At 37.5% G+C, this 14125-nt stretch overlaps 1 protein-coding gene across 2 annotated transcripts in view; it reads left to right on the plus strand.

Annotated features, from left to right (window-relative positions):
* LOC136826180 (collagen alpha-1(VIII) chain-like) overlaps positions 1-14125 on the plus strand; it is a 156549-nt gene that overhangs the window by 137217 nt on the left and 5207 nt on the right. For both annotated transcript variants that reach the window (XM_067083231.1, XM_067083232.1), the window contains exons 4-12: positions 1581-1678; positions 2361-2677; positions 3525-3723; positions 4775-4954; positions 5972-6093; positions 7894-8098; positions 8846-8962; positions 9416-9496; positions 9740-9856. In XM_067083231.1, the coding sequence (XP_066939332.1) occupies positions 1581-1678; positions 2361-2677; positions 3525-3723; positions 4775-4954; positions 5972-6093; positions 7894-8098; positions 8846-8962; positions 9416-9496; positions 9740-9856 (1436 nt within the window). The remainder of the gene's footprint in view (positions 1-1580; positions 1679-2360; positions 2678-3524; positions 3724-4774; positions 4955-5971; positions 6094-7893; positions 8099-8845; positions 8963-9415; positions 9497-9739; positions 9857-14125) is intronic.

A 14125-nucleotide genomic window follows, 5' to 3' on the forward strand; every position in this document is an offset into this window, starting at 1 on the left:
CCTTATTTATTTGTCAACATTTTAGATATCATAGTACTCTAAATTTATTCAAGTTTATTTACGTTTACCGTTAGTTAATTTTTTTTTTTTTTTTTTTTCACGAGTGAAATGAAAATCAATCTTATGTATGTGTCAACATTTCAGATATTCATATTACTTCATACTTACCCCTAGAGAGATCACATTGTTTGGAGAGCTTTCTTTCGTTTTCTTTTCCTGCGCCACTTTACCAAAGGAGGTCTTTTAGACGTGCAAATTCATTTGGTTCTTACACACAATCGTGTAGAGGTATTTTGGAGGAGAGTTATTTAAAATTAGATATTCTTGTGTGGAACGCTGATCTAGTCTTTCAATTGTTGTCAGACGTCAGACAAGAATTCACGATGCATTTGTTATGCTTGGAAGTTCCAGTGACTGCATTTCAGTTTGTTATCATTTTTCCATAGACGATAGCCAACAATTTAAATGATAACAGTTTCCAAATTCCATTTGAATTTACATGGTCATTAAAACTTTTGCAAATGAAATCCCTCAGTGTCGTCATACGCATATTTACGTTAAATTTTCACCAACGGCTCAGAATTCACTGCATTTAACTCATTTCTCCAACTCTGAATTTTATAAGTCTGTTTAATTTGATTATTTACGAGAAGTCGTCGGGATGGACAATTCTACGCCCTTAATTATCCCAGGTTAACGTACAAAGGTCAAGAATGGGCGAAGGGAACTTTTGGCAACGTCTTGTAAAAGATGGTAGGCTATAGATAAAGATAGGTCTTATATACCAGGTTGATTAAACACTATCTCAAGTGTCCCAAGTACAAAGCAACTTAAGGCATGAAATTTACAAAGTCTTTTAGTAATTTTTTGAAAGTCAGTTGATGGAAATATTTGGTTCTATAAAAATTTCATTGCCCAGTTAAGAGATATAATGAAGTAAATGACGTCACAGCGTTCCCATAGTCTACACTAATTTCTTAGCTTTGGAACTTAGGAGTCACAACTTCGTATGAACGAAAGTATAATTCATAAGATATTAGAAAATATCTTTCTACATTAATTGCGCTTAGAGATACGCAAAGATTATTAGACCTCTTTACCCGCAGAAGAGAAATTATTATTGTTTTTAGGTAATCGACATGAATACTTGCTTCTGTTTTATAAATCCTTTATGAACGCCAAACGCATTTTAGATAACTTTCAATTTTCCGATTTTTATTTACTTACATTCGAAGTCATCGACCTTTCATCCCGTAATGTAAACTTAGATGAAATACAAATATAAATATAACCAAAAGATTCACCTTAAAAAAATAAAATAATTAAAAACTTTGTGACAGATAAATCGCTGTAAAAAAAAAAAAACTTTATGACAGATGAATCGAATAAAAAAAAACCTTGTGACAGATGAATCGAATAAAAAAAAAACTTTGTGACAGATGAATAATAAAAAAACTTTGTGACAGATGAATCAAATAAAAAAAAACTTTATGACAGATGCATCGAATAAAAAAAACTTTGTAACAGATGAATCGAATAAAAAAAAAACTGACACCCCTTCCCCTTTCACACCTGAACAGGACGATGCAGAGACCCAGGTATGTGACGTCATTCAAAGAAGTGCAGGAGACCGAGTATGGATGTTGCCCGGGCTTCCACGGCAGTAACTGTGATATCTGTGAGTACTCGGGGAAATGGATCCTAATTTGGGGAATAAATTGTCTAAAAAAAAGACACCTAAATAGAAATTCTTTCCGGGGTTAGATTTTTTCAAAAGAAAGGTCTTAGGCAGCTGTATTTGCTAAAGAAAAAAATCTTCAGCCAGATGTATTTTTCCAGGAATACTGAGTTACATATATCTGAAAAACGAATAGATTTGTCCTGGTAGATGCGTTTCCTTCACAGCGACTATGGCCCAATTGTAGATTCGATTGACAGGTTAAATTTTAGGCTATCTCTGCCTTAGTCTGTCTTTAGCAGTTTTATTGTTAAACCTTTCATGATTTTTCACATCTGTAGAAGGATATATTAGCTAGATATGTATGCCAAATGAGGATATAAATATACTTTTATATCAAATTTCACTGATAACACTGTAGTATTGAAAGCGAATAATCTTCAGGAAAGACTTGGAAGGAATTCGTATCGTCTAATAATCTGTTAGAACAGAGATTCGCCTGATTGATATACAAACATATATTACTAATAAATGATTCAGTTGTTGGCGTTTCAGGATTTCAAAATGTTCAGTTATATCTCGCCAATCTTTTCTTTTATGTATTTGAAAATATTAGTAGTGATTTTTGCCAGTATATTCCTTTGATCGTTGCTAAGACAAATTACTAATCCCTTTATCGCAGCTTGCTTCAACTGCACACAAATCTACAACCTGGAGTCCCGCGTGAGGACTCTGGAGGCCAAGTTACTTCGCACTCCTACGGCGTCCTTGCCGCCCTTGGACCCGCCCATCATCCAGATGGGACTCCCAGACACCTCCCACGTGGCGGGGCATCCCCTCAACGGCCGGAGGGACAGAGGGAGAGGAGGAGGTCACAGGGGCAGGAACGGTGCCAGTCGAGGTCGCGGGAAAAATGGCAGGAGAGGCACTGGCAGGAGCCCCACGAGCCGTGGGAGTGACATCGACATTGAGGAGGAGAGTGGATACGATGCTTACGATGTGAGTTCTTGGATCTCAGGTCAATCGAGGTTTATTCGAAACTAATGATTGACCTTTTACTTTCTTTTACTTTTCCTCCGTTCACGTTTCCCGTTTCCATCTTGCTGTCCAGCTTCTCCAACTCCTTCTGTTCTCCCTCTTTTCATTGTCCTCAGCGCTGAGTGGCTGGAAGTGCGCCAGTGCAGTGCTTGGCCATATAGCCAAAGTTTCATAAATCAAATGAGATCGTAAATTAAACTCTTCATAGATGCGTTTCTGTTCGTATACAAAATAACTAACCGTTACTGTTATCAAGGTGAAAGTAATACCCATTCTTTTTATAAAGTATTTTCAAGAATTGGTTCGCATTTCGTCTGCATAGAATTCGTGATACCTGGGAAAACTTTTCTTATTATTGTAAGAATCTTTTGTAGGTTAAAGAATTCTTAGATATGAATATGCATTTTTCCACTTAAAGCTTATGATTTCTATAACTCCACGATCGTAAATAGATACTGTTGTGCCCAATTATAGCTTAGCTAAAGTTGGTTAGGATAGAACTATTTTCAAACCTTGTGAGCAGTTGGTAATTAAAGAAATTCTAAAATAGAAAGAAAAAGATAAGAAGTAGGAAATCCCCTTTCCCTTTTGACTTTCTTTCATAGAAAGAAAGCCTCTCAGACGAGGGAAAGCCTTAGGAATCAATGGAAACAGAGACAGGGAGCGAATTTGAAAGCTTAGTAGTAGACCAGAATATTTGTTGTCCTTTAACTCGAGGAAGTTGTCAAAATTCCCGTTTTCTATCTAAAATTCCCATTTTCTCTCAAATTTCCATTTTGTCTAAAATTCCCGTTTTCTATCTCCACAGGTAGATAACTCGGTCACCCTCCCAAGACCAACTCTCTCTACAGCTCCTTCGGATCCTGGTCACTGTATCTGCCCCCCAGGACCCCCAGGTCCCCCTGGGCCACCTGGGCCAGAGGGTCGAAGAGGAACAGATGGCAGAGATGGTATCCAAGGGGAACCAGGTGTACCTGGACCACCTGGTGCCGTGACACAAACCACAGGTACAGTATATGTATGTATATATATATATATATATATATATATATATATATATGTGTGTGTATGTATGTATGAATGTATGTATTTGTATATTACATATATATATATATATACATATATATATGAACTTTACTGAAATTAAAAGACACATTTCGCCTCGCAAATTCATCGTCTCATCGTGTTGGGATCATGAAATTTTCTAGAATGAAACACGTTTTAATCTTGAAGCGTAATTGACAATAAATAAATAAAAACGGTTTTCATTAGTGTTATCAAGTAGATTATACATTATACACTGCCAAAAGAAACCATAAACGTTTAAAGATCTTTGTATATTAGTATATATTGAGTAATGAACTCATTTGCTAAAACTTTCATCGCTAGCAATAATAATAACTAAGCCATTATTCACCAAAACTGTCTTCTTTATTCCTGGTTTTTCCCCGTAGGGTGGTCAGTGCTGTCAGTGCACCTCATTTGGTGCACTGTAGGCTTTACTTAAGGTTCTTTGCAACTTCTATCACTTTCATTCCTTTTACTGTTACCTCCATTCATAGTCTCTGTCTTCCATCTTGCTATCCATCCTCTCCTAAGAATTGCTTCATAGTGCAACTGCGAGGCTTTCCTCCTGTTACACCTTGCAAGCCTTATTACTCTCAATTTCCCTTTCAGCGCTGAATGACCTCAAGGTCCCAGCGCTTGGCCTTTGGCCTAAATTCTATATTCCTTTCTATCCTATTCTTGTTCATGAAACCCTTCTTCTTCTTCTTCTTCTTCTTCTTCTTCTTCTTCTTCTTCTTCATGAAACCCTTCTTTTTCTTCTTCTTCTTCTTCTTCTTCTTCTTCTTCTCCTTCTTCTTCTTCTTCTTCTTCTTCATGAAACCCTTCTTTTATTCTTCTTCTCCATGAAACCGTTCTTCTTCTTCTCCTTCTTCTTCTTCTTCTTCATGAAACCCTTCTTATTCTTCTCTTCTTCTTCATGAAACCCTTCTTCTTCTTCTAGTTCATGAAACCCTTTGAATCTTCTTCTCTTAATTACCTAAATCCTTCCAGATCTTGGTGACGGATCTACCACCAGCATCATATCCGGCCCACCAGGGCCACCTGGTCCCCCAGGCCCCACTGGTCTCAGAGGCCTTCCAGGGGATCCTGGAAGAGACGGGCAGAGAGGCCGTGCTGGAAGACCAGGCCCCCCAGGTCCACCAGGGAGTGAGGGACCTCTTGGTCCACCTGGTAAGTCCTTGAATTTGGTCTGACATTCAGTTATTCTTGAGTCGATCTTCTTCAAATAATTGTTAAGGAAATTGCCTTTGGTCACTTATGTTAAGATGAAATCATTAAAACAAGTGGAGAATTATATAGAAGGAATAATACCTCAACGAGAAGGAAGATAGGGAATATCTTGTGTTGTAAGTTTGTTATCATAAAAATCCAGAATCAGAATATTTTAATATCTTGTCTGTATTGCTAATCACACCTATTTTATCATCAGTATACTCACGGCTACATCTGCGTCATACTCATAAAAGTACGGATGTGAAAACTGACTTACTGAATTGCTTGACCAGAATGGAAATTGACATAACGAGCTCAAAACTGTATACATCTTTGAGAATTCAGATGTTTATTCAATGAATGCATTCCAACTGAAAGTCTTTAAAACAAGATAAAATCAGATTTCCTTCAACAGACAACTGTTTTCTTGGCGCCGTCGCCAAATTGTTCACGTGGTAATTGACAGTGACAGTTCACAGTTTTATTCACACACAAAGTCAATTTCAATAACATTGTAACAATGACTGTTCTTTGATTTATATTGGGAACTGTCCTTTGAAAGTAATGATACTTTTATAATACGTCATCCATACAGCCAGTCAAGTAAAGAAAATGGGCTGAATAATAATAATAATAATAATAATAATAATAATAATAATAATAATAATAGTAAATCCTTTTAAATAATGCTGCAGAATTTGAATTAATTTCATATTGAGTCCTCTCCATCTTCCTTATGATAATAATAATAATAATAATAATAATAATAATGATAATAATAATAATAATAATAATAATAATAATAATAATAATAATAATAATAATAATAAATCCTATTAAATAAGATGGCTGCCGAATTTGAGTTAATTTTATATTGAGTCTTCTCAATCTTCCTTGTAATAATAATAATAATAATAATAATAATAATAATAATAATAATAATAATAATAATAAAATTCACTCCACTACTTACAGGTCTTCCAGGTCTTGGCGAGCCAGGTCCCAAGGGCGAACCTGGTATTGCAGGGTTACCTGGCGAACGGGGCGTCGCAGGTCCCCCAGGGTTACCTGGTATAATTGGCCCACCCGGAACAAAGGTGAGTGTGTCTCCAATTTGAATTTGTCTCGGTGTAGGATATGAAGGATTTCCTCATACAATACTTCTGAGCATACTAGTTACATTTTGCTTTAAGTTCAGTAGAAGGTAATTTATAAGACCAATAGCTATTATAAGCATTAATTTAAAAGACCAACAGCTACTGTAGCATTTATTTTTATTGGGACTTTTTAAGAACTGAGAAGGGAAAAGTTGCAGTTTTCTCAGCCATGAATCAGCAAGCCCCGTATTGGGGTAGTGTCGTCAGTGCATCTGACGTGGTGCACTGTAGGCATGATTTGGGGTTCTTTGCAGCGTCCCTTCGGCCCCTATCTGCAACCCGTTTCATTCCTTTTACTGTACATCCGTTCATATGCTCTTTCTTCCATCGTACTTTTCACCTTTTCCTAACAATTGTTTCATAGTGCAACCGCGAAGTTTTCCTCCTGCTTCACGTTTCAAAGCTTTTTGCTTTCATTTTCCCTTCCAGCACCGAATGCCCTCATAGGTCCCAGCGATTGGCCTTTGGCCTAAATTTTGTATGCCATTCCATGATTCAGCAAATATATTTTCTTGAATACAACATTTTTCAAAGGACTTTCGCCATATTTGTAGAGAAACGCTCGTTTCTTCGTCTGAAAATCTCTTTACGTTGCATCATCCATAGGTTTTATTGCATAGCAAACTTTTACTCAAATATAATAAGGTCATACGAAATAAAAATACCCAAAAAGACAAAATAAAACACAGAAACAATTTCGGTTGACATTACTTCACCCCTGACCTCTGGCTACTGCAGGTAACCGGACCATGACCCTGACCTCTGGGGAAGGTAGGTGACTCGAGTATTTAAATGCAAATATGCAGGTGTTCGATAATGACTTCAGCAGGACTGGAAGAAAACGATTATCTTTCTTGTCCTACGACGGAAGGGGTCAAGACCTCGATCTCTTTTGGTCTTCATTAGTGCTCGTCTGTCTCACCTGGGTTGACCTCTCCAGAGGTGTGTACGTGTGTGTATGTGTGTGTGTGTGTGTGTGTTGTTGGGGGCCGGGGTGGGAGGGAGGTTAGCAAATCCTTTTTAAAATGCTTGCGGGAGAAAAGGCCTTGAACAGAAATGGTTCGTGCAGTCAGATTTCCAGTTGCTTTCTGAGTATCTTGACTTAAGATCAGCTACTTGTCCTGCAGAACCTCGGCTTATTCCAATTTGCTGTCATGGCCACACGATGAATGTGCCAAAGATTTTTTCCAGTTAGTGTAAAAGTGTGAAGGAATCTTTCTTGCAGTGCTGTAGATGTACAACGTTGCAGATTTCAGAGAAGTTTCACTGCTACCTTAAAGATTCAGTTTCTTGTATCATAAACTTTTCCCATTTATTTATTCAGTAATTTCAGTTTTGTTTGGTTCAGATTATACTCTATTCATTATTATAATGGAATTATGAACAATCTTCTGCGTAGATACCTAATGTACAAAGCGATGGCCGTTGTCACATGTTTTGAAGAACTGTTCCTCTTTAAGGACAATAGCAATAATTCTCATAATATCTAGCAGTCAACCTTGCATATTAACAGCACATAAGGTATCAGTCATTTTGTACAGTCGATTGACACAGTATGTAGAAAGGCTGATGCACTTCTCCAGTCATATCTCGCAGGCTATTTGTCTAAGAATCATTATTTTAAGTTTCTGTGGTATTTGGATAAGCTGTTACGTCACTCCACCTTCTGACAGTATTTTTAAACTGTATTTTGTATTATTTTGTATTTTCTATCATTTTGTATTTCGTATCATTTCTCAGGGTGAACCTGGACTCATTGGCTTGGCTGGGCGACCGGGAGAACGAGGCCCCAAGGGAGAGATTGGGCCAGTTGGAGCCCCAGGACCGAAGGGTGAAACAGGTTTCTTAGGTCCCCCTGGACCAAGGGGCCCCGTTGGTCCGCCTGGACCACAAGGAACTCCTGGACCTGCCATCCCCATTCCTGGAAGTTTGGATCAGTTTGGAGGTATTTAATCTTCAGATATTTTTCCTGGTTTATTTATTTTGAGAAGAGATTGAAGAGATATATTAAAGTTCCATTATGATATTAGGGTACAAATAAAAGGTTAGAGACTTGATGGAACTAAGTGTGATGACTGTTAAAATGAAATTATATGTATACTATAGTACATTATGAATACACACATATATATGTGTGTATGTATGTTTATATACTGTACATGTACATTATATATACATATATATATATATGGGTGTGTATACATATGTTTTCTAGTACCATGATTGAATGTTTAAACAGTATCTACATAGGGTATAAATTTCATTTTTCAAACTATCGTCAGACGAAGAATATTGCAAAATGCATTTATTATTCATGGGTGAATTTATTCTGTACATTTCTTAGCACATGATCTCAGTGGGAAGAATAAAGCCAGTGAGCCACATGTTGTCATCAGGTTTTTCCAAGTATCCAACCCTAGGTCATTGTAGCGTGAACAATTGTTCTCAAATAGAGGAGAATTTAGAAATCGTTCTCTCTTTTCAAAATGATTCAAGCAACAGATAAATATAGCAGTTGTTATTAGAGGCATTTTATAAATTTTGATAAGCTATGGAGCACAAAATACAACAAGGAAGAAGGAAAGTGTAAGAGGAAGAAAGGAATGAATTCAGTGCAACTTTATTCAAGAATTCAGGTTGTCATTGACACTTACCATTTCTTTTTCAATTTCCATACCCTGCATTTTCGCAGCTGGAGACTTTGAGGGCAGCGGATATGACCTTCTGATAGATGACGATGAATTCCCACTGGGCATTCCTGGCATCCCTCGGGGCAGACCTGGTCCCCCGGGACAAAAGGGCGAGAAAGGTAAGGGTACAGTTTGTCTGAAAGACTGAAATGTGACAAGAACAAAATGTCTTAGTTATTTGAAATGCGTCAGAATACCTCTTCGTAGCTTAGTGGGCTAAGGGTTAATTCACTCTTTATGTTGGGATTGGGATTGGGTTCGAATCCAATCTCAGAAGGAAAGAGAGTTCTTCATTTATTCCCCATTTGGCATCTGGGTTCGAAGATTGCAGTGACGTGAGAAAATCGAGAGGTTCAGGAGTCCTTGTGTTTACTAAAAATGCATAAATATCTGGTAAAGACGACCAATAGATTCTGTATAAATTTCAAAAATAATTTTAGAAGTGAAAAAACTAATTGAGAATTACATCTCATTTGGTTTCCAAATAACTGAAGTTTTAAGATCTATATGAGGAAGTTTTTGCCAATCTTTACGACATTTTTCCAAACGCTACGTCTTTAATTTTTCTCTAGGTGATCGTGGTGATGCAGGACGAGCTGGAATTCCAGGTCCAAAGGGAGAACAAGGCCTGCAGATTGGTACTGGAGCTCCAGGTATTGTGTTTTCTAGTTAGTGATCTTAATGAGGTCTGGTCTCACAAACTTTATTAGTCTTGTGGTGTTCAAAAGCAAAATTTGATGTGAAGTAGCCAAGTACATTCAACATTCTGTAATATTGTACCGAGGCAATTTCAGTGCCTCTCGAGAACATTTTGTTTTGTGATTTAACATTATGTCCTAAGAACTTGAACAACACTTTTTTGCTAAGTAATGTTCCATGTACTCCCTCTTCCCTAGGTGGAGACTCCAGATCTATCCAAGATCTGTTCCAGACTGTAGCAATGCTTCGGGAAAACCTCAACCTTCTAGATGCTCGCGTGCGGATCCTGGAAACAGAACTTCCTAAGATTATTGGTGAGTTATGTTTTAACAATGCGCAGGGGCAATATTTCATGGAAGAAAGAAAATTGTTTGTACGTGTGGAACTTTAGGACTTTTTTATTGATAAAACTGTTACTTGCCTGTGACTGTTCAAGGACTTACAATAGGACATTTGAGAGACAAATTTCAGTAACGGTTTAGTAATTTTCATAGTTTAAAAATGACAGCTCATTAGCATTAAGCCAGTAACTTTCTCCTTTGGAATGTTGCCCCTGTTTTGTGATTTGAGTGGACGATGCTATGAATGTAACACAATAATCAAGTGTGTCATTAACAATGACTAGTGATTTGTCATCCTGGGGCTGTCATGAGGACTAATCATTTTTCTTTTGTGGCAAATTGTATGAGAGTATGATGTAGGTAGTATGTTAAATGGATAATGCTTTATGATTTATCACTTTTTCGTCAAGACGTATGGAACCAGGAGACGTCGAAATGAGAAACATTAGTGTGAAATCTCTGGAAGAGCTACATTTTATACTGATATCAAGATGAATGTTAAAGGTTCTACTGAAAATAATGGGGGATTGACCTGACGAATTTTAAAGGCATTAGAAAGTTATTATGCTCATAAACTGTGTAGGTACCAAATGTATTAGTAGCAGTAATTGCAGCATCAACAAGTGAGGTAGCTGTCCAGTGATAGCAGCTGTAATAAAGTTATTATGTAACTCTTACAGTGGTAGAAGTTACAGTAATTACTGTACCACTATGTTTAAACTCTATCAGCTATCCCGATTATTTTAAATCTACTTTACATAATTCAGTTATAATTAAATGTCTGTCTGACTGGTGGGCAGCATCTTTTTGGAAAGGTATTATCCAGCTTGGTAATGTCACTACCTGGAATTGCATTTGCCTGTGGGCAGTAGAAACGCCTCCTGTGTGACTCCAAGAAAGTTTTTTTTTCTTCTTCTTCTTCTAAATATGTTGTGCCTCAAGAACGCCTAGTCAGCAGCTGTCTTGGGCACTGTCAATTACATCTCTCTTCATAGTGCCTCCTGAAGGCACTTTCCTGGTTGTAGCATGAAATCTTTTTGGAGAGATACATAGTGGTCATCCAAGGACTGGGATGTGAACTGGCAGGTCACTTTTGTCTTACCATTGGCGTCCTGTGCTGGTGGGACTAGATTTTCCTCAACAGGAGGCTCAACATTTTCTGGTTATTGTAACATTATTGTCCATTTTCTGGTTGCAGTTGGCAGTATTAACATGTGCATTGATGATCTTTCTTTAGGTACATTAGTATTATCTGTATTTAAAATTCATGTAAGCTTATCTTGATATGAGTCATTCTTACCTGGTTGGGTGGGGGACGACGATGGAGCGTACCACTCGTCCATTGTCTTCTAATTTGCTTGTCAGCGTTGTGGACAGAATATGATAATAATAACGATAGTACTTCTCAACACGGTCACATGGTAACTTTGTAAGGAAAGAGGATACAGGAATAACAAAATTTGGTTCACGCTTTTGGAGATTTTACCTCAAAATTTGTTGTATAGACTTTTCTAAAACTTTAAATCAGATTTTATTTTGACACGCTGTCTGACTGAGGGCTGTTTACTTTAAAATTGCCTATTTACTTGGGTTCAGTTGTCGTTGGAGTCTTCTAAGAGCAATAGGATTGAAATGGGATTTGAAGCAGGTAGATAAAGTTGTGAGTCATCACAAAATGGCTTTGTCTTAAATTCATCCGTATGAAATATATTTTGACACAAGATTTCAAACATACCAGACTTGCAAACCCAATTACGTAAGCCTTCATAAAGTACCAACGTTTGCTTGACTGCGAGGTTGCTAGGAAAGTTCCAAACCAGATACAAGTACATATTTCTGTGACTACCTGGAGCACATCACATGTGCTTTATAAGCATATAATGCGGAGACTTTTCCCACTGTCGTAAATTTGCTCTATAGATTTATTCTGTTTGACCAAAAGCTTCATAAACTCTCAAACCAGTTGGTCTGTGGCCATATTCGCTAAATTGTACTAGGTCTCTTATTGAAAGCAAAGATGATAAAAAATTGCAGAGGGAACATTTCCTTTGTAACATCCTTGTTTATGGGTGATCATAGGCAGAGCTACATGAAGAAAATTCGTCACAACCTGTCATTATTAAATTACAGTCAGACACAATGGTTCACCTAAGTTCTAGAGTGAATAATGTAATTTTAACTAGTATTACTAATACACTGAATGACCAATTTTACCTCAGATCACTAATAATAAATGGCCAGTTTGTTGCAAGCTAGTGTGACTTTATCAAAACCAGAGCATGTGCATGACATTACACCTAATTTGAATGATTTATCCTAACTTTTTCTACAGTCAGTAACAGAACCACCTTCAAGTGCTACAGAAGTCAACAAGACCATATTCTGTGTTCAAGCATTAGTTCGGTAACTAAACAAAATCACAATTGTCTTGACCCCTCGTGTGTGCAGTGTTAACTTGCACTAACATCTCATTAACCTGCTGAGTTCATTTACAATTGTTTTGAAGAACAAGCACCTAGCAGAGTACTGTGCAATCATCCGTTGAACTAGAAGGTTTGTAGAACTTATGTATACTAAAGTCTGTATTTTTACTTCAGTACAGCAGCCTGTGCAGAGATTTACCTTTGTACAGAGTCTGTACAGAAGTACACTACAGTTCTTTGAAATGTCACTGGAAACAAGGCCACCCTCTAAACTTTTCATGGTATTAATCCAAGTTTTGTATGTGCTGTTCAGTGTATAACTTATAGAAATTAACTTTAGAAAGTCCTAAACATTAGCATGGATGCACTAAATTAAAGTTCTTAAGAGTCGTTTAGATCCCCCCTTTATACTTCCTAAATGATGATAAAAATGACAATAAAGAAAACTAAAATTCTTCCACTGGATTTCACCATCAACGTCATGTCCGTCAGAAATGGCTCTTGGTCTCAGAAGGCCACTAATCTATCGGCCACTCTGCTAACCACTAACGCGGAGCACTTTCCCGTGTGTTGCAGGCCACTGGCAGGCCTCAGACTACCTCAGAGTCCTGCAGCCTTGGCTGCCACCAGATGGTGCCTGGACTTAAGGGGCTAGTTAGTGGCGGGAGCAGCGGACGAGGGTGACCGACACTTCCAACATCACCACCATGAGACAGTGCCACACTATACCTCACCACATCGATTAGATAGGAATTTGGCCTTATGATATCAACAAGTTCTTGTGGCCAGAGACTTGGGGAAGGGACAGATAATTTTACATTAACCCTTTCTACATCTTGTTCCACTTATAAACTCCCCAAATGGGAACTCCGTGACATGATCAACCAGGAGATAAGAGACAATTCGGCTTAGAATTGAAAGCTCATGTTTTGTAGCTTTTCTCTGCTTCTCTGTGACCTCGAAATTAATATTTCACTTTTGGGATACTTTGCGGATTTTGAATTAATGCAGGCAAAGTCAACCCTTTAAATTACTGCTTTAGATTTAAGGGCCTGTTACACTAAGGATGCATTTTAGGCATAATGAAAACATGACATTTATGTCTGCTTTTAGTTTCTGATGGACATCTGAGTTAAGCCTGTATAGTTCTTGTGGTGTGTCACCCACGTCACTTCAGTTTTGCTCATCTGTTTATGCTCAATCAAAAGCCAAATCCTTGATTCCATGGGTCAGTGTCCAGCAGTTGTGGTTAGATCTCCCAGAAACTTGTTTTTAATGACAAAGCTTTGCTGTTTCTTACCATTAATGTTAACAGTTAGTGATTTCCATCCGCAGACTTTATAAACCTCTAACATTAAACTTACCCTTTTTAAGAGTTAGGTTAAGGTTAGAATTAACGTTATAGAATATAGGTCACTGACAGAGGAGATTACAAGTCTCTCTTACGAAACAATTGTACCTATTGTCAAGGGAGAAACACATACAGTTTTCATTCATTACATTAGTCACATCCATTGCTGTTCTGAAATCAGAGAAATCTAACAGTAATTAGGGATCAACATATCTTTCATAAATTGCGATATGACAAACTTCAGGAACCGTACTTAACTAGTATAGGGTTACTGTAAAAGGTGCCTTTTTCTTAATATTGCTGGAAAACACTTGTAAACAGTACTTCACCGTGAATTCTATATAGAAATTTTGTCTCTGCACAGCATTTAGGATAATGGCATTCTTTTATCAGTAATGAAGATGGAATAGGGGTTCTGAATGCAAATAGACCGTTAGCACTGAACTGACCAGAAACAGACACCATTGT

This window comes from Macrobrachium rosenbergii, chromosome 40 (assembly GCF_040412425.1).
Source record: "Macrobrachium rosenbergii isolate ZJJX-2024 chromosome 40, ASM4041242v1, whole genome shotgun sequence".
NCBI classification, from domain to species: Eukaryota; Metazoa; Arthropoda; class Malacostraca; order Decapoda; family Palaemonidae; genus Macrobrachium; species Macrobrachium rosenbergii.